Raw genomic sequence first — 27,822 nt, 5'->3', positions numbered from 1 at the left:
CCCCCAGCAGAGCCTCGCTACCCCCAGCAGGGCATCTCTGCCCCCAGCAGAGTCTCACTGCCCCCAGAACAGCTTCACTGCCCCCAGCAGAGCCTCACTGCCCCCTGTAAAGCCTCACTGCCCCCAGCAGAGCCTCACTGCCCCCAGCAGAGCCTCACTGCCCCCTGTAAAGCCTCACTGCCCCCAGCAGAGCCTCACTGTCCCCAGCAGGGCCTCACTGCCCCCAGCAGGGCATCTCTGCCCCCAGCAGAGTCTCACTGCCCCCAGAACAGCCTCACTGCCCCCAGCAGGGTATCTCTGCCCCCAGCAGAGCCTCGCTGCCCCCAGCAGGGCATCTCTGCCCCCAGCAGGGCCTCACTGCCCCCAGCAGGGCCTCACTGCCCCCAGCAGGGCCTCACTGCCCTCAGCAGGGCCTAACTGCCCCCAGAACAGCCTCGCTGCCCCGAGCAGAGCCTCACTGCCCCCAGCAGGGCCTCACTGCCCCCAGCAGGGCCTCACTGCCCCCTGTAAAGCTTCACCGCCCCCAGCAGAGCCTAACTGCCCCCAAGAGAGCCTCACTGCCCCCAAGAGAGCCTCGCTGCCCCCAGCAGAGCCTCACTGCCCTCAGCACAGCCTCACTGCCCTCAGCACAGCCTCACTGCCCTCAGCACAGCCTCACTGCCCCCAGAACAGCCTCACTGCCCCCAGAACAGCCTCACTGCCCTCAGCAGAGCCTCGCTGCCCCCAGCAGAGCCTCCCTGCCCCCAGCAGAGCCTCCCTGCCCCCAGCAGAGCCTCCCTGCCCCCAGCAGAGCCTCCCTGCCCCCAGCAGAGCCTCCCTGCCCCCAGCAGAGCCTCCACCCGAAGGCAAAGCAGTGCCAAGGCAGCGCTGCTGCCCAGCAGCCCCCTGAGGGCAGAGGGGTGAGGGAGGGGAGCTTACTGCCTGCTGACAGTTGAGGCCCACGTTGCCCTTCTCGCCCCGCACCACCTTCATCAGGCAGTGCAGGGTGCGGCCCTTGCGGTGCAGCCCGGAGCAGTGGTGCTCGATCTCGCCGCGGCAGCTCAGGATGATCTCGGGGCTCAGGGAGAAGTCCTCCATCAGCATGCGGCGGTAGTCCAGCATCTCCCCTTGGCACTCGCTGCTCACCTGCCGACCTGCGCCGGGGGAAGGCCATGGCAGCCAGCGTTAGTCACACCCCCGCCCGGCCCCACCGGGACCCCCACACCACGGCCCCAAGGGGTTCTTCTGCCCCTGTGCTCAGCACTGCTCAGGACACACCTGCAGTGCTGTGTTCTGGGCTCCTGAATTGCAGAGAGCTGCTGAGGGGCTGGAAGGTGCTGAGAGAAGGGCAGCAAGGCTGGGGAGGGGCCTGGAGCAGAGCCCTGTGAGGAGAGGCTGAGGGAGCTGGGGGGGTGCAGGCTGCAGCAGAGGAGGCTCAGGGCAGAGCTGATTGCTGCCTGCAGCTGCCTGCAGGGAGGCTGTAGCCAGGTGGGGTTGGGCTCCTCTCTCAGGCAACCAGCAACAGAACAAGGGGACACAGTCTCAAGCTGTGCCAGGGCAGGTCTAGGCTGGATGTTAGGAGGAAGTTGTTGGCAGAGAGAGTGATTGGCATTGGAATGGGCTGCCCAGGGAGGTGGTGGAGTCACTGTCCCTGGAGGTGTTCAAGAAGAGCCTGGATGAGGCACTTAGTGCCATGGTCTGGTTGACTGGATAGGGCTGGGTGCTAGGTTGGCAGTGAGTGCCATGGTCTGGTTGATTGGCTAGGGCTGGGTGCCAGGTTGGCAGTGAGTGCCATGGTCTGGTTGCTTGGACAGGGCTGGTGCTATGTTGGCACTGAGTGCCATGGTCTGGTTGACTGGATAGGGCTGGGTGCTAGGTTGGCACTTAGTGCCATGCTCTGGTTGGTTGGGCAGGGCTGGTGCTATGTTGGCACTGAGTGCCATGGTCTGGTTGATTGGATAGGGCTGGGTGCTAGGTTGGCACTGAGTGTCATGGTCTGGTTGACTGGATAGGGCTGGGTGCTAGGTTGGCACTGAGTGCCATGGTCTGGTTGATTGGGCAGGGCTGGTGCTATGTTGGCACTTAGTGTCATGGTCTGATTGACTGGATAGGGCTGGGTGCTAGGTTGGCACTCAGTGCCATGGTCTGATTGATTGGACAGGGCTGGGTGCTAGGTTGGCACTCAGTGCCATGGTCTGATTGATTGGACAGGGCTGGTGCTATGTTGGCACTTAGTGCCATGCTCAGGTTGACTGGATAGGGCTGGGTGCTAGGTTGGACTGGATGATCTTGGAGGTCTCTTCCAACCTGGTTGATTCTATGGGGACTCCACCACCTCCCTGTTCCAGTGCCTGACCATTCATGCAGGAAAGAAATTAACACTCAGCAGAGCTCTTCATGCAGTCACTGAATGGTTTGGGTTGCAAAGGACCTGTCAAGCTCATCTAATCTGAACCCCCTGCAGTCAGCAGGGAGGGCCACCAGGGCTGGAGGGCCTCTGCTATGGGGACAGGTTGGGGCTCTTCAGTCTGGAGAGGAGAAGGCTCCAGAGAGACCTTAGAGCAACGTTTCAATATCTGAAGGGGGTCTACAGGAAAGCTGGGGAGGGACTTAGAAGGGCTTGGAGTGATAGGATGAGGGACAATGGTTTGAGACTGAAGCAGGGCAGATTTGGGTTGGGCATCAGGAGGAAGCTCTGCACGATGAGGGTGGGGGAGACATTGGCATAGGTTTGTCCAGAGATGTAGTTGAGGCCTCAGCCCTGGAGACATTCAACAACAACGTGGCCCTGGACAGCCTGCTCTAGCTGGAGGTGTCCCTGCTGCTTGCAGGGGGGTTGGACAAAGATACCCTTTGTGGGTTCATTTCCACTCAATGCAATCTGTGAGCCCCAACTACAGCAGGTTGCTCAGAGCCCCTTATAAGCTGACCTGGAATGGTTTCAGGAGTGAAGCATCTGTCACCTGTCTAGGCAACTCTTCTTGACCTATGCTACCATTATGCTGGAAGAAGAGGGATGATGCCCACACTCTGGACCACATCAGAGCACAGTAAGGGTGCTAGAGCATTGCTGGGGGTTGAACCAGCTGTTGTGGTAGCTCTGGGCCTGTAAAACATCCAGGCAGTGCCTGAAAAACCTTGGGTTTGGCCTTCCCATCACAGGAGTTGCTTTGGAAGAGCAGCTTTGGAAGATCAGCTTTTCTCTGTCTGCTCAAGGGGGTTGTTTTTCCACTGCAGAGATAGAAATTCACCTCTGGTCATTTACCAGCTGGATATGGAACTAGAGGAGGAGTTTGTCTGGACAGCAGCTTAAACATTTGCTCTGAGGCAAAGGTTTTTCTAGAGCAACAGCACATCCTTGCTGAGGAAGCTAAAGCCCAGACTAGAAGCTGTCACCCAGAGTGCCCACCAAGGCAGTGCAGCTGCACAGAAACTGAGCTCTACCAAACCCTTACACCTGCTAGAAGCTTTCAGTGAATCCCAGGGTGAGACTGAGTTGAAAGGGGACCTTCCAAAGTCACCAACCTTGCTGCAGTGAGCAGGGATAAGCAGGTCAGGCTGTGAAGAGCCTTATCCAACCTGACCTGGAATGGTTTCATGGATGAGGCATCTTTGCTCCAGTCCCTGTGCAGGCAGTTTGGGTTTGTTGTTTTCATACCCCAAAAGGAAGGTGTTGGCTTTTTTTTTTCTTTGCTAGGCTCTCCCCTCAGCCCCATCACAATCTGTTCAGGTGTGTCCAGGCTAAAATGGGGCTCCCAGGAATTAAAACACAGGCACATGGAGAAGTGTGGAGCAATGATGAGCTGTGCCATACACTGCTGAAGCTGCTCAATCACAGAAGTGGAAGTTAATAGCTGTAGAGCAGTCTTCTGTGTGCCATTCAGGAAAGGATCTGCCCTGCTGCAGGCAGAGGGGGAAAAAGAAGCAAGAGAAGAAACTCCACAACTTTAGCATCATTTCCACATCAAGCAGAAGGATAGGTTGGAAGAAACCTGCAAGATCACCCAGTCCAACCTATCACCCAGCCCTATCCAATCACCTAGACCATACACACAGCTTACTGGTGGCTTTAGAGTTTCTTCCTGGGCTAGAGGTCCTGCTGCTGAATCCTGATTCAGCATCTAGCTGTATGCCAAGGGGAAAAGCAAAAGTTCTCCAGTCCTAGAGAGCTGGAAGAGCCATCCAGAGAAGGGCCACGAGGATGATGAAGAGGGCTGGAGCACCTCTCCTGTGAGGACAGGCTGAGAGAGTTGGGGTTGCTTGGTTTAGAGAAGAGAAGGCTCAGAGAAGACCTTATTGTGGCCTTCCAGTGTCTGAAGGAGGCTACAAGAAGGCTGCTGAGGGACTTCTTAGGGTATCAGGCAGTGACTGGACTGGGAAGAATGGATCCAAGCTAGAGGAGGGCAGATTTAGATGAGACCTTAGGAAGAAGTTGTTCAGCATGAGGATGGTGAGAGACTGGCACAGGTTGCCCAGGGAGGTGGTGGAAGCCTCATCCCTGGATGCTTTTAAGGCCAGGCTGGATGTGACTCTGTGCAACCTGATCTAGTGCGAGGTGTCCCTGCCCATGGCAGGGGAGTTGGAACTGGATGATCCTTGGGATCCCTTCCAACCCTGACAATTCTGTGATGATACAACTTGGTGCTGGTTTATAGGTTATGGCAATATCAAAGAGAATATACAGCAAGGTCCTTTAGTGCCTTTAGGACAGCCACAACTGTTAGGAGATGCTCAGCTTCCACTAAATTAGACATAAAGAACATTTTCCACCCCTGTGTATGAAAAATTAGGTAAGAATCAGAGAAATTAAAGCCTTTACCCAAGCTACTGAACAGCAAGGAAGGAAAAACACCCACCAGAAGCACAGGAGCAAGTGAGGGGCTTCCCCTGAGTGATGACAAACAATTTGCCTACTCTGTGTTTTAATCAAGCAGGATGTTTGAGGCTTGCTACACAAAGGAGGGGGGGGGAAGCTGCTTGGATTCACAACAAATAGAAGGATCTGCAATTACACATCAGGCATCCAAGTGGGATTTGCTGGTTTGCATTTTGAACTCCTTGTCTACACACCAGGAGTCAGCAGCAGGGCTTTACCCAGCTAATCTGTTCTTCCAAACAACAGTGCTGAAAAGCAGTATGCTGAGGAAACCTCCCTCTGATTCAGGGCTTGGAGAAGGTTACTTGGACCAAGAGGCTACCAAAACATGTTGGAGCTGAGGATGAGAAGGTTACACGGAGAAAGAGGCTATCAAAAGGTGTTGGAGCTGTAGGGGAGAAGGTTACTCAGACAAAGAGGCTATCAAAAGGTGTTGGAGCTGTAGGGGAGAAGGTTACTAGGACAAAGAGGCTATCAAAAGGTGCTGGAGCTGAAGGGGAGAAGGTTACTAGGACAAAGAGGCTACCAAAAGGTGTTGGAGCTGTAGGGGATAAGGTTACTCAGACAAAGAGGCTACCAAAAGGTGTTGGAGCTGTAGGGGATAAGGTTACTCAGACAAAGAGGCTACCAAAAGGTGCTGGAGCTGTAGGGGATAAGGTTACTCAGACAAAGAGGCTACCAAAAGGTGTTGGAGCTGTAGGGGAGAAAGTTACTAGGACAAAGAGGCTATCAAAAGGTGTTGGAGCTGTAGGGGAGAAGGTTACTCAGACAAAGAGGCTACCAAAAGGTGCTGGAGCTGTAGGGGATAAGGTTACTCAGACAAAGAGGCTACCAAAAGGTGTTGGAGCTGTAGGGGAGAAAGTTACTAGGACAAAGAGGCTATCAAAAGGTGTTGGAGCTGAAGGGGAGCTTACAAGGACAAAGAGGCTATCAAAAGGTGTTGGAGCTGAAGGGGAGAAGGTTACTGGGACAAAGAGGCTACCAAAAGGTGTTGGAGCTGTAGAGGAGAAGGTTACTCAGACAAAGAGGCTACCAAAAGGTGTTGGAGCTGTAAGGGGATAAGGTTACTAGGACAAAGAGGCTACCAAAAGGTGCTGGAGCTGTAGGGGAGAAGGTTACTGGGACAAAGAGGCTACCAAAAGGTGCTGGAGCTGTAGGGGATAAGGTTACTCAGACAAAGAGGCTACCAAAAGGTGCTGGAGCTGTAGGGGATAAGGTTACTCAGACAAAGAGGCTACCAAAAGGTGTTGGAGATGAAGGGGAGAAGGTTACTAGGACAAAGAGGCTATCAAAAGGTGTTGGAGCTGTAGGGGAGAAGGTTACTCAGACAAAGAGGCTACCAAAAGGTGTTGGAGCTGTAGGGGATAAGGTTACTCAGACAAAGAGGCTATCAAAAGGTGTTGGAGCTGAAGGGGAGCTTACAAGGACAAAGAGGCTACCAAAAGGTGTTGGAGCTGTAGGGGATAAGGTTACTAGGACAAAGAGGCTACCAAAAGGTGCTGGAGCTGTAGGGGAGAAGGTTACTGGGACAAAGAGGCTACCAAAAGGTGCTGGAGCTGTAGGGGAGAAGGTTACTCAGACAAAGAGGCTACCAAAAGGTGCTGGAGCTGTAGGGGAGAAGGTTACTCGGCCAAAGAGGCTACCAAACGTGTTGGAGCTAAAGGCCCAGGGTCATCCTTTAAAGGCAAGGTGGTAGGGAGGCAGAGGGGCCTGGGGTGGGCTGCACTTACCCCTGTGCACAGCAGACTCGAGGCACATGAGGAGGTAGGAGAGCCTGGCTTCGCGGGAGCGGGGCAGGTTCTCCACGTTGCAGCGGTACTTCTTCAGGTCGCTCTTGCACGACTTGGCCAGCGAGTAGCTGACTTTGTAGTCCTGGGCAATCAGCTTCTGGCGGGTTGTCAGAGCATCTCGGCACTGCAGGAGACAGGTGGGGATGGGGAGTGAGCTCCAGCAGGGCTGCTGGCACACAGCTCGACCTGCTGCTTGGGTTTAAGTTGTCTTTTCAGAGGACCGGAGAAACGTCTGGCTGGGAAAGAGTTAAGTTCATTAAGTGTAGCCATAACCTCACACCTCCCAGCACACAACCCTGGGCCTAAGCTCCTTGTCCAGATGTCTTTCAAACACTGTTGAGTGTCATCAGTTTTAACAAGTCCAGGTGTAGGGTTCTGCACTTTGGCCACAGCAGCCCCAAGCAGCAGTGCAGGCTGGGGCCAGAGTGGCTGAGAGCAGGCAGGCAGAGAGGGCCCTGGGGGTGCTGGGAGAGAGCAGCTGCAGAGGAGGCAGCAGTGTGCCCAGGTGGACAGCAGAGCCAGTGGCAGCCTGGGCTGGCTCAGGAGCAGTGTGGGCAGTAGCACAAGGGAGGTTCTTGTGCCCCTGTGCTCAGCACTGCTCAGGCCAGCCCTGGAGTGCTGTGTCCAGTTCTGGGCTCCTGAATTGCAGAGAGAAGTTGCAGTACTGGAAGGTGTCCACAGGAGGGCGACAAAGCTGTGAGGGGCCTGGAGCACAGCCCTGAGAGGAGAGGCTGAGGGAGCTGGGGGGGTGCAGCCTGCAGCAGAGGAGGCTCAGGGCAGAGCTGATTGCTGCCTGCAGCTGCCTGCAGGGAGGCTGTAGCCAGGTGGGGTTGGGCTCTGGTGCCAGGCAGGCAGCAGCAGCAGAAGGGGCCCCAGGCTGAAGCTGTGGCAGGGCAGGTGTGGGCTGGCTGTGAGGAGGAAGCTGCTGGCAGAGAGAGTGATTGGCACTGGCATGGGCTGCCCAGGGAGGTGGTGGAGTGGCCGTGGCTGGAGGGGTTGAGGAGGAGGCTGATGAGGCACTTAGTGCCATGGCTTAGTTAATGAGGTGTCAGGTGCTAGGTTGGGTTCAGTGATCTCAAAGGTCTTTTCCAATCGGATCAAGCTTGTGACCCTGTGACCTCTGGGGAGGGTGACTCCACCATCCTGTTCCAGTGCTCAGTGAGCCTTCTGGTGAAGATTTTTGTCCTAATATCCAACCTAAACCTTCCTTGTTGCAACCTGAGGGATAGAATAGAATAGTTTGGGTTGGAAGGTCCCAGGTCCAACCCTCCTGCAGCCAGCAGGGACATCTGCAACCAGAGCAAGTTGCTCACAGCCACAAACATCCTGACCTGTAATGGTTCCAGAGGTAGGACATCTTGCATCTCTCTGACCAACCTGGGTCAGGCTCTCACCAGCCTCAGTGTCAGACATTTCTTCCTTTCCTCCACTCTGAACCTCCCTCTTTGAATTCAAACCATCACCCCTTGGTCTGTCCTAACAAACCCTGCTCAAAACTCTGTCCCCAGCTTTCTCAGGAGCCACTTTCAACATTAAAAGGCTTCTCCTTGGAGCCTTCTCTTCTCCAGCCTGAACAACCCCAACTCTCTCACCCTGGCTTCCCATCACTGCTGTAACTCCAACACTCTCCAACAGGTCCATGTCTTTGCTGTGCTGAGACAACTGATCCTGTTTAAAATCCACGTGCTGGAGGCTGGGCTGCAGTCAGGTTTCATTTGTCTCATAGAAACCACACAGTTACCAAAGCAGGCTGAGGCCAGCAGATCAAGGGTTTGAGAGGCAGCAGCTCTCTGCAGAGCACTCCTCAAAACTGCACATTCATCCAGCTTTGTGTGACTCACTCTGGGTAACCAGGATCAGTGGCTGACATTTATCCCAGCTGTGTTACAGTCTCACCCCATGCCCTCCAGAAACGTTTCTTTTTCCCCTGGGCTGTGTTCTCTGCATCTACTTTCTGCAACGTGCTGAGCAGATGGAAAGCAGAGAAAGCAGCCTGGCCATGGGAATTTTGAGCCATTTTCCAGAACTGGTGGAGTTCACCAGGATGAGCAGCTGCAAGAGCAGCCCTCCAAATTCCAGCTGAAGAAAGGGGATGTAAACCACTGCTACGCTTCAGAGCTTTCGGGTGCAGGTAGGTGAGCACTGAATCTGGAGGCTGCAGAACAGCTCAGGGAAATTTGGCTGTTCTCAGCCTCTTGGAGAGGAAGGAAAACTGGGAAGGTGGAGGGGAACAGGCAGCAACCTCAGCAAAAGGACCACTGAAGCCCTACAGCCTTCTCCACTTCTTTATGTCAGGGAGTTTGACTCAGAATCAGAGAAAAAAGACCTGTGAGATCATGGAGACTAATCCTGAAGCCAGCACTGCAAGGTCACCACTGAACCATAGAATGAACCAGGCTGGAAGAGAGCTCCAAGCTCAGCCAGACCAACCTAGCACTCAGCTCTGGCCAGCCAACCAGACCATGGCACTCAGTGCCAACCTAGCACCCAGCCCTGCCCAATCAACCAGACCATGGCACTAAGTGTCAACCCAGCACCCAGTCCTAGCCAACCAACCAGACCATGGCACTCAGTGCCAACCTAGCACCCAGCCCTGCCCAAACAACCACACCATGGCACTCAGTGCCAACCTAGCACCCAGCCCTGCCCAACCAACCACACCATGGCACTCAGTGCCAACCTAGCACCCAGCCCTGCCCAAACAACCACACCATGGCACTAAGTGCCAACCTAGCACCCAGCCCTGCCCAAACAACCACACCATGGCACTCAGTGCCCAGCCAGCCTTGGCTCCAACCCCTCCAGCCACGGCCACTGCACCACCTCCCTGGGCAGCCCATGCCAGTGCCAATCACTCTCTCTGCCAGCAGCTTCCTCCTCACAGCCAGCCCACACCTGCCCTGACACAGCTTCAGCCTGGGGCCCCTTCTGCTGCTGCTGCCTGCCTGGCACCAGAGCCCAACCCCACCTGGCTACAGCCTCCCTGCAGGCAGCTGCAGGCAGCAATCAGCTCTGCCCTGAGGCTCCTCTGCTGCAGCCTGCACCCCCCCAGCTCCCTCAGCCTCTCCTCACAGGGCTGTGCTCCAGGCCCCTCCCCAGCCTTGCTGCCCTTCTCTCAGCACCTTCCAGCACCTCAGCAGCTCTCTGCAATTCAGGAGCCCACAGCTGGACACAGCACTCCAGGGCTGGCCTGAGCAGTGCTGAGCACAGGGGAATAATAACCTCCCTGTTCACAGGCTCACAGGCTCACAGGATGTTAGAGGTTTGGAAGGGACCCAAGGAGATCATCCAGTCCAACCCCCTGCCAGAGCAGGACAATCCTATCCAACACAGAACACAGAGGAACACATCCAGACAGGCCTGGAAAGTCTCCTGTGAAGCAGACCCCACAACCTCTCTGGGAAGCCTATTCCAGTGCTCTGTGACCCTTACAGTAAAGAAGTTCCCCCTTTTCCTACTGGCCACACTCTTCCTGACTCAGGCCATGATCCACAATGATCCTGAAGGTCTTTTCCAGCCTCAATGATCCTGTGTCATTGATGTGTACAGAATCTGCTGCCTCAGAGTCTCAGGGAGTGGCAGACAGCAATGAGGTCTCCCCTAAGCTTCCTTTTCTCCAGGCTAAGCAGCCTGTGACCCCTCAGCTGCTCCTCACAAGACTTGTGCTCTACACCCCCCATCAGCTTCTCCCAGGTCACCATCTCCAGCTTTATCTGACCTCTCTGCATCTTCTATTCACACCTCAGACCATGGAAGAGACCCTTCAAATCCCCCATCCCTGTACAAGCAAACCCAGGTTAAGCAAACTCAGGCAATCCCTTGTACAGACTGAAGCTTTGTTTCAAGCCCTCAGGGATCACTCTCTCAGTTTGGAATTTAATTGGAACTAAGCTTTTGGATAAGTGATGCATTGATAAGGGGGAAAAGAAATAATGAGTCCCATCCCTCCAGGCCTCTGCACCAGGCTCCTTCAGCAGAGCTGCTCTGAGGAGGGTTTTTAATGCCACACAGTCCCAAACACTGCAGTGCTGCTCCTGAAATGACTGAAGGCCAAAACATAGTTCCACCAATCCAAACTCTTTCCAGGATTGACTTCCCAGAACAATGAATTCTTTCTTCTTGCTGTTGAAAACCACATCTTGAGGAAGAACATCAGGGAAATGTTTTGGAATTGGTCCCTTCTTCCAAGGAACAACCAACAGGGTGGAAGGAAATGGCCTCAATTTGTGCCAGGGGAGGCTTAGGTTGGAGAGGAGGAAACATTTCTTTGCTGCAAGTGTGGTCAGAGATTGGCAGAGGCTGCTCAGTCTCCATGGCTGGAGGTCTTCAAGAAGCCTGTGGCCATGGGGACATGGTCTGATTGCCATGGTTGGGCTCTGGTGCCAGGCAGGCAGCAGCAGCAGAAGGGGCCCCAGGCTGAAGCTGTGGCAGGGCAGGTGTGGGCTGGCTGTGAGGAGGAAGCTCCTGGCAGAGAGAGTGATTGGCACTGGAATGGGCTGCCCAGGGAGGTGGTGGAGTGGCTGTGGCTGGAGGGGTTGAAGGCAAGGCTGGCTGGGCACTGAGTGCCATGGTGTGGTTGTTTGGGCAGGGCTGGGTGCTAGGTTGGCACTGAGTGCCATGGTCTGGTTGACTGGACAGGGCTGGGTGCTAGGTTGGCACTGAGTGCCATGGTCTGGTTGCTCGGCCAGGGCTGGGTGCTAGGTTGGACTGGCTGAGCTTGGAGGTCTCTTCCAGCCTGGCTGATTCTATGACTCTCTCTGGAGATACTCCAGTCCTGCCTGGATGTGCTCCTGTGTGATCTGCTCTAGGTGACCCTGCTCTGGCAGGGCAGTTGGACTGGATGAGCTTTGGAGGTCCCTTCCAGCCCCTGACCTTCTGTGATCCTGTGAATCCCCTGTTCTAGTGGTGGGTTAGACTCTGATCCTGGAGGTCTGTTCCAACCTGAAGGATTTTATGTCAGTAACTCATCTGTGCAGAACTTCCTGCTTCAGAGTCAGACACTCCAACTGGTTTAGTTCTCCTCAGCAGCTTCTGACAGCACTTACCCCAGCATGCTGCCACTTCCACTTTCAACACTCCATCACAATGCTACCACTTGAGCTCCAGGTCTCCCCTTCCCAAATTAGCCACCTAAATACTTGGTTTTATTTACATCTTTTCACTTTAAAGGTTGGAACTTGAGCAAAATGAACTCAGCACACAGCTGGAAACACAAAACACAGGAAAGCAAAAAGCAGTTGGTTATCTGACCACATCCATGATGGATCTGCTTCAATGCTACCAAGCCTGGACTAATGAATGACCTGATGGTTTCTTCATTAAGGATTTGTCTGCCTAAGCCAGACAGAGACCTACCTTTTCACTCATTGATTCTTCAAACTTGTGATTAAAGAGGCACTTGTAGACTCTTCCTTCCCCAGCTTGAGTCTGTGAAACAGCAACAAGATAAGAGTTGTAATGCTTAATGAGCAGGTTATAGCCAAAGAGACTGATCTGGAACAAGGAACAAACTCAAGTTAATATTTCTAACAACAGTCAAAGCTTCTGGACTAAGCAAAACCATCTACTTTTTATTGCCTTAAAAATCTGCTTCTTTCCATTGGCCTTACACAGCGAGAAGATGCTCAGCTGGTACAAGCTAATTCACAGGCTCACAGGATGGTAGGGGTTGGAAGGGACACAAGGGGATCATCCAGTCCAACCCCCCTGCCAGAGCAGGGCAATCTAACACAAATCACAGAGGAACACATCCAGACAGGCCTAGAAAGGCTCCAGAGAAGGAGATTCCACAACCTCTCCGGGCAGCCTGTGCCAGGGCTCTGGGACCCTTACAGTAAGGGGCCACAGGCAGAACCTCTTTTGCTGCAACTTACACCCATTGCTCCTTGTCCTACCCCAGGGAGCAGTGAGCAGAGCCTGTCCCCCCCTCCTGACCCCCAGCCCTCAGATACTCATAAACATTCATCAAATCCCCTCTCAGTCTTCTCTTCCCCAGACTAAGCAGCCCCAGGTCCCTCAGCCTTTCCTCATCAGCCATGCCCTCCAGTCCCTCATCATCCTCATAGCCCTCTGCTGGACTCTCTCCAGCAGATCCCTGTCCCTCTGCAACTGGGGAGCCCCAAACTGAACACAGTACTCAGGATGGACTCTCTCCAGCAGATCCCTGTCCCTCTGCAACTGGGGAGCCCCAAACTGAACACAGTACTCAGGATGGACTCTCTCCAGCAGATCCCTGTCCCTCTGCAACTGGGCAGCCCCAAACTGAACACAGTACTCAGGATGGACTCTCTCCAGCAGATCCCTGTCCCTCTGCAACTGGGGAGCCCAAAACTGAACACAGTACTCAAGATGAGGTCTCAGCAGGGCAGAGTAGAGGAAGAGGAGAACCTCCCTTGCTCTGCTGGACACACTCTGCCTAACAACACCCCAGGATCCCATTGGCCTTCTTGGCCACAAGGGCACATTGCTGTGCCATGGATGTTCTCCACCAGCACCCCCAGGTCCCTCTCCTTGGGGCTGCTCTCCAGCAGTCACCTCCCAGCCTGTCCTGGTGCAGTTCATTATTCCTCCCCAGATGCAGGACTCTGCTCTTGTCCTTGTTGAACCTCATTTGGCTTCTCTGTGCCCAGCTCTCAGCCTGCCCAGGTCTCTCTGGATGGCCTCACAGCCTGCAGCTGTCTCAGCCAAGCCTCCCAGCTTGGTGTCAGCAGACACTCTGTGCCCTCAACAGTTCAAGACTGAACAATGCAGCTTCCAGGAGTGCTGTGAGCAAAGCCAGACCATCCTCACCCTCTGCTCACCACTGCAGGAGCCAGCAGTCCCTTACCTGAGCCACTTCCCTCCCTGTCACCCCAGCTCTGATGCTCACCAAGCCCTTTCTCCCAGCTCAGCTCATCACCCCAGCAGCAGACGCTCGTTCGGTATCTGCGTGCGTGGGGGTGAATTTAACAGCAGGTTGATTGCAGAATGCCAGCTACAAGGTGCCTGTTTTCAGTATTCCATGAGCTTGCTCAGGTTCCAGGAGCCCATTGCTTCTTTCAGCCTGCTTCTGGGGGTTGATCAGGGGACAGAAGGGAAGGGAAAGCTACTCACGTTTTCACAGAAGCGCTCTCTGTCGTCCCGGCAGGCGAAGTAGAGATGCCTGTCCAGGTGGAAGTCGTCTGAAGAGAGCTCAGCCACACGAAGAATTGCTTTCTTACACTGGTCAGACACCTGAATTCGAGGATCTGTCTCCTCTGCTTCTTTCACCAGGCCTTTTTCCAGGCATGCCACCACCTCTCCTTGCGAGTGGGCATCCTGCGTGAGAAGAGCGAGACAACAGCTGTAAGCGAACACTGAACCCCAGCCTGGCACCTCTGCAGGTCAGCCAGCCCAACCCAACCCACCCTGCTGAAACAGGGGCACCCACAGCAGCTTGCTCACAGTCACAAGGGGCAGGTGGGTTTGAAAACTATTCAGAGAAGGAGACTCCACAACTTCTCTGGGCAGATCTCCAGCACCCTCACACCAAACAAGTTTCTCTTCATCCTCAGATGGAACCTCCTAGAGTCCAGTTTGTGCCTATTGCCTCTTGTCCTGACACTGGACAACCACTGACAAGAGTCTGGCTCCATCCTCTTCCTCCCACCCTTTGTCTCTTGCTGAGCACTCATCAGATCCCTGCAGCCTGCTCCAGGCCTCCAGCACCCTCACACCAAACAAGTTTCTCTTCATCCTCAGATGGAACCTCCTGGAGTCCAGTTTGTGCCCATTGCCTCTTGTCCTGACACTGGGCAACCACTGACAAGAGTCTGGCTCCATCCTCTTCCTCCCACCCTTTGTCTCTTGCTGAGCACTCATCAGATCCCTGCAGCCTGCTCCAGGCCTCCAGCACTCTCACACCAAAAGAGTTTCTCATTCTGGGTTCCAGTTTGTGCCCACTGCCCCTTTGGCCTGTCCCTGGGTACCACTGACAAGAGTCTGGCCCCATGCTCTCCCCCCCCACCCTTTGTCTCTTGCTGAGCACTCATCAGATCCCTGCAGCCTGCTCCAGATCTCCAGCACCCTCACACCAAACAAGTTTCTCTTCATCCTCAGATGGAACCTCCTGGAGTCCAGTTTGTGCCCATTGCCTTTTGCCCTGACACTGGGCAACCACTGACAAGAATCATAGAATCAACCAGGTTGGAAGAGACCTCCAAGCTCATCCAGTCCAACCTAGCACCCAGCCCTGTCCAGTCAACTAGACCATGGCACTGAGTGCCTCATCCAGGCTTTTCTTGAAGGCCCCATCCTCTTGCCCCCACCCTTTGTCCCTTGCTGAGCCTTGATCAGATCCCTTCTCAGGCTGCTCTTCTCCAGGCTCAACAGCCCCAGGGCTCTCAGCCATTGCTCCTCACACAGATGCTTCAGGCCCCTCAATATATTTGTAGCCTCCACTGGACTTTTCCCAGTAGTTTCCTGTCCCTCTTGAACTGCTGAGCCCAAGACTCCAGATGTGGCCTCACCAGAGCAGGACCACCTAAGCAGATCATACAGGAACACATCCAGGTGAGGCTTGAAAACATCCAGAGCAGGAGACTCCACAGTCTCTCTGGGCAGCCTGTTTCAGTGTTCTGCCACCCTCACAGCACAGATGGAACTGCTGATGTTCAAGTTGTACCCCATTACCTTTTGTCCTGTCACTGAGAAGAGCCTGGCCCCATCTTCCTGACCCCCACCCCTTAGGTAAGTGTTCACCACAGGCTCCACCAATTAAGCAAACAAACAAAATGCCTGGAGAGAGACTTCCTAAAGTCCAGCCTCAGAGAAGGCATCAGTTAATAGCTGTAGTATCCACACACTTCATACATTCCCACCATGAAATCCTCTCCCCTCCACTGCTCAGGGTTTGTTTTAATGTGACTTAATGAGATTATCACTACTTAGTCACACAGCTCAGAGCTCTTTACCAAAATGGCCAAATTATCTTTACTCTGACACAGCTCCCTTGGCACCATGGCAACAGCAGGCAAAGGCATCACAGGCAGAGAGTGAAACCAGAGTTTCCCCACACTGAGCCAAGCCTTCAGCTTGAGTGGGGGGCAATGAAGGATGCTAAAAAGGTCACAGAGAAGCTTGGACCAATGTAGGATTCTCAGGGCTAACTCCTCCTTGAGGGGACTAAAGAATTCAAAGCATTTGAGAGCAGAGGAAGAATCAGACAAAGCAGCTGTGGCCCAGCAGTGCCTGCCACATCCACTGCCCTGCAAGCTTCAGGATGGCTTTGGTCTATGAGCAGTGACAAATGTAGAGGCTGTGCTTTGCCTACAAGAGGCAGAGCCACACTCCACTTGGTTTCCTCCATCCTTTTCACGAGGGGAACCACCACACTCCCCTCTGGACCTCCAATTCCTCTTCTGGGATGGATCTCTTGAGCCTTCTGAAGATGCCCCTCGAATAGAGATTGAGAGGATATTGCTCTGGAGGTGATCTGAAGTCTCCAACAAGGCATCAAACGTTGCACACATGGACCTGGCATTGGCACTACACACTTAGAAGCCACCCTTTCAGCTCTCTCTGCCAAGGAGATTCATCTGGTGCTGTTGCAGCAGCATGAGTAAGAGAGAAGCCTTCATAAAACATGGCCATGACTATCCCAAGTCATGCAACTCCTCCTAAGCAGTTCAACACAAAGCATTGTGCCCAGGTGGTCAAGAAGGCCACCAATATCCTAGCAAGAGTGTGGCCAGCAGGAGCAGGGCAAGGCTCATCCTCACTGTCCTGGGCCCTGGTGAGGTCACACCTTGTGTATTGGATTCAGTTTGGGGCCTCTCACTCCAAGAAGGACATTGAAGGGCTGGAGCAGGTCCACAGAAGGGCAACAAAGGTGGGGAAGGGTCTGGAAAACAGGGCTGGGGAGGAGCAACTGAATGAACTGAGGGTGTTTAGGCTGGAGAAGGGGAGGCTGAGGGAGACCTCATTGCTCTCCATGGCTACCTGAAAGGAGGCTGCAGTGAGCTGGTGTTGGGCTCTTCTCTCCAGCCTCAGGTGACAGGGGAGGAAATGGCCTGAAACTGTGCCAGGGGAGGCTTAGGATGGAGATAAGAAGTAATTGCTTTGCTTCAAGAGTGGTCAGAGATTGGCAGAGGCTGCCCAGGGAGGTGGTGGAGTCCCCACGCCTGGAGGTGTTCGAGAGCCACGTGGAGGTGGCACTTTGGAACATGGTTTAGCTGCCATGGTGGAGTTGGGTTTATGTCTGGACTTGATCTTAGAGGCCTTTTTCAACCAAATCAGTTCTATTATCTTGTGGTGCTGAGGGACATGGTGCAGTGGTGACCTGGCAGTGCTGGCTTAAGAGTTGGACTCAATCATCTTGGAGATGTTTTCCAACATTCCTGACTTTAATACCAGAAGGTCAAACTCATTGTAAAGCACAACAGCCAACTGGAAAGGTGACTGAAACCACTGTGAAATACTTCTACATGAAGTGGAAGTGAAAAACCCTAAGCTCACAGGGCAGACTGGTTACAGAACTTGATGCTTTCAAACATCTGCAGCCTTTCTGCTGTACACAGCAAAACCAAGTCTGCAGCCAGATCAGGCTTCCAAGCTGATTTACACAGCAAAAATGCCAACAAGATCAGAGGGTTGGAGACCCTCCCCAATGGGGACAGGCTGGGAGAGTTGGAAGTGGTCAGTCTGGAGAAGGGAAGGCTCCAAGGAGAGCTTAGAGCAGCCTGCCAGTACCTGAAGGGGGCTACAGGAGAGTTAGGGAGGGACTTTTGACAAGGGCTTGGAGTGGTAGAATCATTGCATCAGTCAGGGTTGGGAGGGAGCACAAGGAGCAGGCAGTGCCAACCCCTGCCATGCCCAGGGACACCCTACCCTAGAGCAGGCTGCACACAGCCTCAGCCAGCCTGGCCTCAGACACCTCCAGCCATGGGGCCTCAACCCCCTCCCTGGGCAACCCAGTCCAGCCTCTCACCACTCCTGCTCAGCAACTTCCTCCTCACCTCCAGCCTCACTCTCCCCACCTCCAGCTTTGCTCCATTCCCCCCACTCCTGCCACTCCCTCACAGCCTCAAAAGTCCCTCCCCAGCTTTTTTGCAGCCCCCTGCAGATGCTGCAAGGCCACAAGAAGGTCCCCTGGGAGCCTCCTCTGCTGCAGCCTGCACAGCCCCAACTCTTGCAGGCTGAGCTCACAGCAGAGCTGCTGCAGCCTCTGATCAATGGACTGAAGCTTGAGGAGGGCAGTTTGAGACTGGAGATGAGGAAGAAATTCTTGGCAGTGAGGGTGGGGAGAGACTGGCACAGGTTGCCCAGGGAGGATGTGGATGTCCCCTCCCTGGAGGTGTTGAAGGCCAGGTTGGACGAGGCCTTGAGCACCCAGGGCTGGTGTGAGGTGTCCCTGACCAGGGTGGAGGAGGTTACAACTCCAGGATCTTCAAGCTCCCTTCCAACCTAACCCATTCTACCACTCCCTGAAGAGAAAGCACAGCAAACCCCTCACCAGAAACAACAAAGCCAGCAGGAGCAGAATCCAATTAGGAAGCTGAAAGCAGCTGAAAGAAACACAAAGGAAGGCAAAGAGTCAGCTAGCAGAGGGGCTCCCAGCAGCAAGGTAACTCCAGAACACCTCCTGAAGTGCCTTTTCCAGTTCAAAGAGCCAGTTTATCCTAGCTCCTGTGATGAAACCATCCCACTGCAGCCTTGGTGGAGATGGAATCCGTGGTCCAGCAGTGCTTATCTCCATACATAAAGAGGAGCAGAGCCCAATCTCTTCCCTCATCCTCCTCCTCAGGTGTCCAGGTTGTACTTATTAAACTCACAGCTCCACTCAGCCCCACCAAAAGCTAATGACTGTTTCTCTACAGGCAACTCTTAGATGCTACAGCAGAGAAATCAAACTTGAAGCAGCAGCTGATGGGAGTCAATTAGATGAGATTTCTCCAAAGCAGCAGCGGGACAGAAGAGAACAGCGACAAAAGAAACGCTTGCATAGCCATTTAGGGCTGTTTCCATAGCGCTGGCAAGCACTTCAACTGGATGGCAGCATAACAAAGGCCGGCAGATGCCAGGCTGCCAGGCAAAGTATTCTGGGTTAGGGAGGGAGGTGCAGGAACAGGCAGGGCAATGCACTCACCACATCACCATCAGTAACCCAACCCAAGTGTATAGGGTTAACACTCCTGGGGGAGTGACCCTGAACCTGACCCTAGGGGTCTTGGCCCCTCCTCAGGGGTGGGCCACACTCCAGGTGATGGTTAGCCCACTCCCCCCACTTCCTGTGGTATAAAAGACAGGAGTTCTCCTGTCTCTTCCTCTTTTCGCCCTCTTTCTCCCTACCTGCGTTCATGACCGCACACACACACTGATACTGCATACCAGCCACGAGGCAGAGACACCATCACACACTCGGGTTGTATCCATCCCTGTTTTGTATTTTGCTGTTTTCCCTTCCTCATCCTTTGTAAACTCCCCTACCTCCAATCCCTTTTTTTTCTAAGTTATTGTTAAACTTTTCCTTTTTAACTTCCAAATCGAGTGAGATTGATTTATTGGGGTGTCCCTACCTTTTATCTCTCTCCCTGTCTTTTGGGGAAAAGAGGGGGAGGAGGGGAGGGCACTCTATAAACTCTATAAATTCTATAAATTGTCATTGGGTCTACCAAATTTATAAGAGTCTCTGGGAACTTGCATTTGAACCCAAGACAATTTATTTGGCGTCTCAACGTGGGGCTAGGTAGAAAGAATTCTTTCAGAGAAGATTTGGAAGTTAAAAAATGGATATTCTGAAAGTCTTAATCATTAACGCTTTTGCATGGCTGTTGTGGGGCTGGCTGTTAAAGTTTATAAGTTACCATGTCTTCTGGATTGTCATTGATATGCTCTGGGAATATTCTAAGCATTTGCCTGCCCGAGTCTATGCCTATTTCCTGAATTCTGTTAGTAATATCACTGTGTTTAGAAATGTTTCTGGAACATGGAATCAATCTGAGTATATGCATTGGAGCACAGAAGCTCCAGATATTTTGGGGGAAAAATGGTACTGGATAGCTGTTATTTCACTGTGTGTAAATGTGGGTTTGGGAATTAATAAGATAGCGGTGAACTGGGACACGTGGAAATATCGAGTGGGCGCCGCCATTAGGGTGCTTAGGGGGAGGGGTAGTCCTCACTGCCCCAGCTGCAGCTGCGGGGGATGGGCGACAGGGCAGACCGGGCAGACCGCCCCTAGCGCGGCTCCGCCCCGAACTCCGCCTCCGGTCCCGCCCAGGGCAGCCCCCCGGACCCTGCCCCCTCAGCCCAGCCCCCTTCACCTAGCACCAATTACGACGCGGCCAGCAAGATCAAATCAAAACCCTCCCGCAGATACCGATCCAGGGCAAGGGACCTCTTCGGGAACCAGCACCCCCCAGCAACAGCAACCAGCTGGAAATGGACCTGATAATGGAGTGATCCTTATCAGCTCCACGCCCAGAAAGGAAATCAGGCACATAAGGCAGGAGTATGCAAGGGCAAACGGACAGTCCCTTTTAGCCTGGCTTTTGAAATGCTGGGATGCAGGAGCAGAAACAGTGGACCTAGATCACAGGGAGGCGAAGCAGCTGGGATCCTTGTCGAGGGATGGAGGTGTGGATAAGGAGCTGGGAAGGCTCGATGGTACCCACTCACTTTGGGCCAGGCTTCTGATAGCTGTGAGGTACAGGTACCCGACTAAGGATGACATGATTTTCCATCCCCTTAGATGGACAGATATGGAACAGGGGATCTCATACCTGAGGCAAATGGCGGTTCAAGAGATAATTTATGGAGCCGACCAGAGGCCCTCGGACCCTGATGATGTCCGCATGAAGCCAGCCCTCTTAAAGAAACTGACTCAGTGTGCCCCTTCCACATATGCCCCCACATTGGGAGCACTGCTGCTGGGCAGAGACCCCAACAACCTTCCCACAATCAGGGAGTTTGTGAATGACCTGAGACAGTTTGAAGACAGTTTGTCGAGGAAAACCTTAATTGCCACTGTAGAGACCCTCACCCAAGAAATGAACGAGCTGAAAGCCTTTTTCTCTGAAATGCAGAAGGCAGAGGATGACTGCTCCTCACCTTCAGAATGGGTGCAAGTCTCAGCTGTAAGGAACACACGCCGCCGTGCTCCTCCTCCTCCCCGCAGGAGACCAGCCCAGAGCAGACAGGGTACACACAGGGGGTCACTCTGGAGAACACTGTGTGACCATGGGGAAAACATGGATAGATGGCATGGCCAGCCCACCTCAGCTCTATCAGCCAGGGTAAGGGAACTGCAGGGGACAAACACAGGGAATAACTCCTCCAGAAGAGGGGTTGCCCCAGTGTCCCGCAGGCAGCGCTCTCGCTCAAGGGGTGGTGAAGCCAGTAACTCAGGTCCATGTGCCTCATGCAGTCACACTGCTCAGAATTAGAGGTGCCCTGTCTCCAGCCAGGCGGAGGCCAGGGATAACAGAGTATATTGGGACGTGTTTGTGAAATGGCCTGGCACTTCTGAAGCCGAGAAGTACAGAGCGTTGGTAGACACCGGTGCCCAATGCACTCTGATCCCCTCCAGCCACAGGGGGACAGATACTGTTACAATTGCAGGAGTCACAGGGGGGTCTCAGGAGTTGACTGTGCTGCAGGCTGAGATAAGCCTCACCGGGAATGTGTGGGAGAAGCACTCCATAGTAACTGGCCCTGATGCACCTTGCATCCTGGGGATCGACTTTCTCCGGGAAGGGTACTTTAAAGATCCGAAGGGGAACAAGTGGGCATTTGGCATAGCAGCTGTAGAGACTGCAGACAAAGAGCAGCTGTCTATCATGCCTGGCTTGTCAGATGACCCTTCCGTGGTTGGTACCCACAAGGTGGAAGATGTCAAGTTACCTATTGCTTCTCGTGTAGTTCATCGCAGGCAATACCGCACCAACAGAGACTCCCTGCTACCCATACAGCAGCTGATTCGCCGCCTGGAGCAGCAGCTTGTCATCAGCAAGAGCCACTCGCCCTTCAACAGCCCGATATGGCCAGTGCGAAAGGAGACAGGGGAGTGGAGACTCACGGTGGATTTCCGAGGCCTGAACGAAGTGACTCCTCCAATCAGCGCAGCCGTGCCTGACATGTTGGAGCTGCAGTATGAACTGGAAACAAAGGAGGCCAAATGGTATGCCACAATTGACATTGCTAATGCTTTCTTCTCCATCCCCATTGCAGAAGAATGTAGGCCACAGTTTGCCTTCACCTGGAGAGGAGTCCAGTACCACTGGAACAGACTGCCTCAAGGGTGGAAGCACAGCCCTACAATCTGCCACAGCATCATCCAGACTGCACTGGAGAAGGGTGGCGCTCCGGAACATCTGCAGTACATCGATGACATCATTGTATGGGGTGAGACAGCAGAGGAGGTCTTCCAGAAGGGTGAGAAGATCATTAATATCCTGTTGGATGCTGGTTTTGCCATTAAGAGAAGCAAAGTGAAAGGGCCTGCCAGAGAGATCCAGTTCCTGGGAGTTCGATGGCAGGATGGCCGACGCCACATCCCTATGGATGTGGTGAATAAAGTGGCCACTATGGTGGAACCCACTAACCGGAAGGAGACACAATCCTTCCTGGGGTTTGTGGGCTTTTGGAAGATGCACATTCCCGGGTACAGTCAAATTGTGAAACCCCTCTTTGACGTTACAAGAAAGAGAAATAACTTTGAGTGGGGACCTGAGCAGCAGGTGGCATTTGACCAGATCAAACGAGAGATGGTCCATGCCATGGCCTTGGGACCAGTTCGAACCGGCCCAGAGATCAAGAACATTCTCTACACAGCAGCCGGTGAGAATGGTCCTAGCTGGAGCCTATGGCAGAAAGCTCCTGATGAGACAAGAGGCCGCCCACTCGGGTTCTGGAGCAAGGCGTACAAAGGCTCAGAGACCAAGTATACCCCCATAGAGAAAGAAATCCTAGCTGCCTATGAGGGAGTCAGAGCTGCCTCTGAGGTGATTGGGACGGAGTCACCACTCCTTTTAGCTCCAAGGCTTCCAGTCCTGACTTGGATGTTTAAAGGGAAGGGTTCGACTCCGCACCATGCCACAGATGCCACTTGGAGTAAGTGGATGGCTCTGATAACTCAGAGGGCTAGGATGGGGACTCTCGAGCATCCAGGCATTGTGGAGGTCATCACCAACTGGCCAGAGGGCACTGACTTTGGAAAGCCAGCAGAAGAGAAGGCAGTGACCCGTGCCGAGGAAGCCCCCCCATACAGTGACCTTCCTGAGGAGGAAAAGGCATATGCTCTCTTCACAGATGGATCCTGCCGCCTGGTAGGCAGCAAGCGAAGATGGAAGGCTGCCGTCTGGAACCCCACACGCAGGGTTGCAGAGGCAAGGGATGGAGAAGGTGAATCCAGCCAGTATGCTGAGGTGAAAGCCATCCAGCTGGCCCTGGACATTGCAGAACGAGAGCAGTGGCCAATGCTATACATCTACACCGACTCATGGATGGTAGCAAATGCCTTATGGGGGTGGCTGAAGGAGTGGAAGAGAAATGATTGGCAGAGAAAAGGGAAGCCTATTTGGGCTGCTGATCTCTGGCAAGACATTTCTGCACGCCTGGACAAACTACCAGTTAAAATCCGACACATCAGTGCTCACATCCCAAAGAGCAGAGCCACTGAAGAGCAGCAGCATAACCACCAAGCTGACCAGGCTGCCCACATCTGCCAGATTGACCTGGACTGGAAGCACAAAGGTGAACTGTTCTTAGCTCGGTGGGCACATGACTCTTCTGGTCACCAAGGAAGAGATGCCACATACCAATGGGCCCGAGACAGGTCCGTGGACATATCCATGGAGGCCATAACTCAGGTTATCCATGAATGTGACATCTGTGCCACCATAAAGCAAGCCAAGCGCATGAAGCCTTTGTGGTACGGGGGAAGGTGGTCAAAGTACAGGTATGGGGAGGCCTGGCAGATTGATTACATCACTCTGCCTCGGTCTCGTAGTGGCAAGCAGTATGTGTTAACCATGGTGGAGGGAAGCACGGGGTGGCTGGAAACCTACCCAGTACCTCATGCTACTGCCCGTAACACCATTCTGGGCCTGCAGAGCCACATCCTGTGGAGACACGGAACCCCAGAGAGAATTGAGTCAGACAATGGGACCCATTTCAAGAACCACCTTGTAAGCAACTGGGCAAAAGAGCATGGGATAGAATGGGTTTATCACATCCCATACTACCCACAAGCTGCAGGAAAGATTGAGCGACACAATGGTCTGCTGAAAACCACCCTGAAGGCTATGGGAGGTGGAACTCTCAGAAACTGGGAGAAGCACCTTGCAGAAGCCACTTGGCTGGTGAATAGCAGGGGATCAGTTAACAGAGCTGGTCCTGCTCAGTCTGCCCTACTGCCCATAGTTGAGGGAGATGGAGTTCCTGTAGTCTGTGAAAGGAATCTACTGGGAAAGACCGTGTGGGTTGCTCCTGCCTCTGGTGGGGGAAAACCTATCAAAGGGGTGGTATCTGCAGAGGGTCCTGGTCACACATACTGGGTGATGATGGAAACTGGTGTTATCGAGTGTGTCCCTCAGAGAAACCTCTCTTTAGCTGAAAAGGTTTTGAAATCTCAGAGTTGATTCCATGTGTTCCAGATACTTTCAGGTTATCTTGTATTATAGTTGTATAATAGTTGTATCATAGTTGTGCAATACTTGTATCATAGTTCATAAGGGGTTACAAGTTGTTTTTGTAGTTATACCCTCACCACTACACGGCGTCCAACAGAACCTACATGACAGCAGCAGCTATCCAGAGTCCTACAGCATCGCATCACACCACGGCGTCCAACCAGAACCCTGCATCTGATTCGTCACTGATGCCCTGCAGTGAGAGACTGTTCCTGATTTCCCTCCAGAGGATGTCTACAGCCATCTCATCTACACCTGTTCCCCTGATGCCAGACATGAAGAGACTGTTCCTGATGTTTTCTTCGCAGAGGGAAAAGACTCTTTTCCTGAGTACCAACAAGAACTATTCCTGATTCACTGACTTTTCTTCCGTTCCTGCCCTGCTCACATCTCAGCAACCTGCACCGGACCAGAGGAACACATCGCCTTGGGATACAGCCGGGGACCAAGAAGGACTTCACGAACTCTTAACCCATGGACACTTTTCCCATCTTTGGAGAAGAAGACTGTTCTTAGGAAGGTGGAAGTGGTCTAACCAAGGGGTGGAATGTATAGGGTTAACACTCCTGGGGGAGTGACCCTGAACCTGACCCTAGGGGTCTTGGCCCCTCCTCAGGGGTGGGCCACACTCCAGGTGATGGTTAGCCCACTCCCCCCACTTCCTGTGGTATAAAAGACAGGAGTTCTCCTGTCTCTTCCTCTTTTCGCCCTCTTTCTCCCTACCTGCGTTCATGACCGCACACACACACTGATACTGTATACCAGCCACGAGGCAGAGACACCATCACACACTCGGGTTGTATCCATCCCTGTTTTGTATTTTGCTGTTTTCCCTTCCTCATCCTTTGTAAACTCCCCTACCTCCAATCCCTTTTTTTTCTAAGTTATTGTTAAACTTTTCCTTTTTAACTTCCAAATCGAGTGAGATTGATTTATTGGGGTGTCCCTACCTTTTATCTCTCTCCCTGTCTTTTGGGGAAAAGAGGGGGAGGAGGGGAGGGCACTCTATAAACTCTATAAATTCTATAAATTGTCATTGGGTCTACCAAATTTATAAGAGTCTCTGGGAACTTGCATTTGAACCCAAGACACCAAGCAAGGCCATTCAAACATGCCCCCAAGTGCCATGGCCACACCTTCAGGCATGGAGACTCCACCACCACCACCACCTCTCTGGGCAGCCTGTGCCAATCCCTGACCACTCTGGCAAGCAAAAAGATTCCTAATATCCAACCTAAACCTCCCCTGGTGCAGCTGGAGGCCATTTCCTCTTGGCCTGGCCTTAGTCACTTGGGAGAAGAGGCCAGCTCCAGCCTCACTCTCATCTCTTTTCTGGTAGCTGTAGAGAGCAACGAGGTCTGTCTCGATGACCTTAGAGGTCTTGTTCAACTTTATCACTCCATCAACTACAGCCTGAGAAAGCAGCAAAGGTTCCAGCACAGGTCACAGCAGTCTGAGGACCTCCCTGGCACTGGCCTGTGCTATAAGGCTATAGGCTCACAGGATGTTAAGGGTTGGAAGGGATTCAGAGAGATCACTGAGTCCAACCCCCCTGCCAGAGCAGGGCAATACAATCTGGCACAGGTCACAGAGGAACACATCCAGACAGGCCTGGAAAGGCTCCAGAGAAGGAGACTCCACAACCTCCCTGGGCAGCCTGTGCCAGGGCTCTGGGACACCTACAGTAAAGAAGTTCCCCCTTGTGTTGAGGCAGAACCTCTTTTGCTGCAACTTACACCCACTGCTGCTTGTCCTACCCCAGGCAGCAGTGAGCAGAGCCTGTCCCCCCCTCCTGACCCCCAGCCCTCAGATACTTGCATACATTTATCCAATCCCCTCTCAGTCTTCTCTTCTCCAGACTAAGCAGCCCCAGGTCCCTCAGCCTCTCCTCACCAGCCATGCCCTCCAGTCCCCTCATCATCCTCATGGCCCTCTGCTGGACTCTCTGCAGCAGATCCCTGTCCCTCTGCAACTGGGGAGCCCAGAACTGAACACAGTACTCAAGATGAGGTCTCACCAGGGCAGAGTAGAGGGAGAGGAGAACCTCCCTTGCTCTGCTGGACACACTCTGCCTAATACACCCCAGGATCCCATTGGCCTTCTTGGCCACAAGGGCACATTGCTGTGCCATGGATGTTCTCCACCAGCACCCCCAGGTCCCTCTCCACAGGGCTGCTCTCCAGCAGTCACCTCCCAGCCTGTACTGGTGCAGTTCATTATTCCTCCCCAGATGGCAGGACTCTGCACTTGTCCTTGTTGAACTTCATTTGGCTCCTCTGTGCCCAGCTCTCAGCCTGCCCAGGTCTCTCTGGATGGCCACACAGCCTGCAGCTGTCTCAGCCAAGCCTCCCAGCTTGGTGTCAGCAGCACCAGATCAGGCTGCCCAGGGTGAGTGTGGAGTCTCCCTCTCTGGAGACATCCAAAACCTCTCTGGATGTGTTCCTGTGTGATGTAGAACTCCAGATCAGGCTGCCCAGGGTGGGTGTGGAGTCTCCCTCTCTGGAGACATCCAAAACCTCTCTGGATGAGTTCCTGTGTGATGCAGAACTCCAGAACAGGCTGCCCAGGGTGGGTGTGGAGTCTCCCTCTCTGGAGACATCCAAAACCTCTCTGGATGAGTTCCTGTGTGATGCAGAACTCCAGGAACAGGCTGCCCAGGGTGGGTGTGGAGTCTCCCTCTCTGGAGATATCCAACACCACTCTGGATGAGTTCCTGTGTGATGCAGAACTCCAGAACAGGCTGCCCAGGGTGGGTGTGGAGTCTCCCTCTCTGGAGACATCCAAAACCTCTCTGGATGAGTTCCTGTGTGATCTGCTCTCGGTGATCCTGCTCTGGCCAGAGGGTTGGACTGGATGAGCTTTGGAGATCCCTTTCAGCCCCTGACACCCTGTGATTCTCTGAACCTCTGACTCACCAAGCCCAACCCCTCACCCTGATCACCCCAACCCCACCACCACTACTGCTAAGCCACCACGACTAAGCCGCATCCCCTGGGCAGACCGCGGCTGGGCTGCTCCGGGCGTTACCTCGGGTGCCAGCTCAACAAGAAAGCAACTGCAGAGCCTGAAGAGAAGCAAATGACTTCCCCAAACCTCTTGAGCATCTGGAGGCTCTCTGGATACCTTTTCTCCAGGTCGAATGCTGCCACATTTGAGGAGGTTGATGTCAGCCTTGCAGTCATCCATGAAGCCGCAGATCAAGCGGTAGTCGCTGAAGATGATGGCTGTCATTTTAGTGATGTACTGATGGCACTGGTACTCTGTGATGTTCCCTCTGTGATCCACCAAACAGGACACCAAGAAACCTTTCCCCACTGGTTCATCTGCACATTCTTTGATCTGTTGGAAAAGAAGAATCAAACCAAACCACAAAACACATCAGCAGTTGGGTCGTGGCTGCTGAATTTCGCAGTATCCCCAAGGTTGGAAGAGACCTCACAGATCACCAAGTCCAACCCTTTAGCACAGAGCTCAAGGCCAGACCATGGCACCAAGTGCCACGTCCAATCCTGCCTTGAACAGCTCCAGG

General features: G+C 53.5%; 1 protein-coding gene across 1 annotated transcript in view; it reads right to left on the bottom strand.

Moving 5' to 3' along the window:
- GLG1 (golgi glycoprotein 1) overlaps positions 1–27,822 on the bottom strand; it is a 139,123-nt gene that overhangs the window by 45,708 nt on the left and 65,593 nt on the right. The window contains exons 4-8 of the mRNA XM_064160520.1: positions 27,417–27,632; positions 13,738–13,941; positions 12,001–12,072; positions 6,586–6,769; positions 919–1,133 (exon numbers count right to left, since the gene is read on the bottom strand). Coding sequence (XP_064016590.1) covers positions 919–1,133; positions 6,586–6,769; positions 12,001–12,072; positions 13,738–13,941; positions 27,417–27,632 — 891 coding nt within the window. The remainder of the gene's footprint in view (positions 1–918; positions 1,134–6,585; positions 6,770–12,000; positions 12,073–13,737; positions 13,942–27,416; positions 27,633–27,822) is intronic.

Source organism: Pogoniulus pusillus, chromosome 20 (assembly GCF_015220805.1).
Source record: "Pogoniulus pusillus isolate bPogPus1 chromosome 20, bPogPus1.pri, whole genome shotgun sequence".
Lineage (NCBI taxonomy): Eukaryota > Metazoa > Chordata > Aves > Piciformes > Lybiidae > Pogoniulus > Pogoniulus pusillus.
The sequence above is the reverse complement of the archived record's forward strand: the minus strand, read 5'-3'. Positions and strand labels throughout refer to the sequence as shown.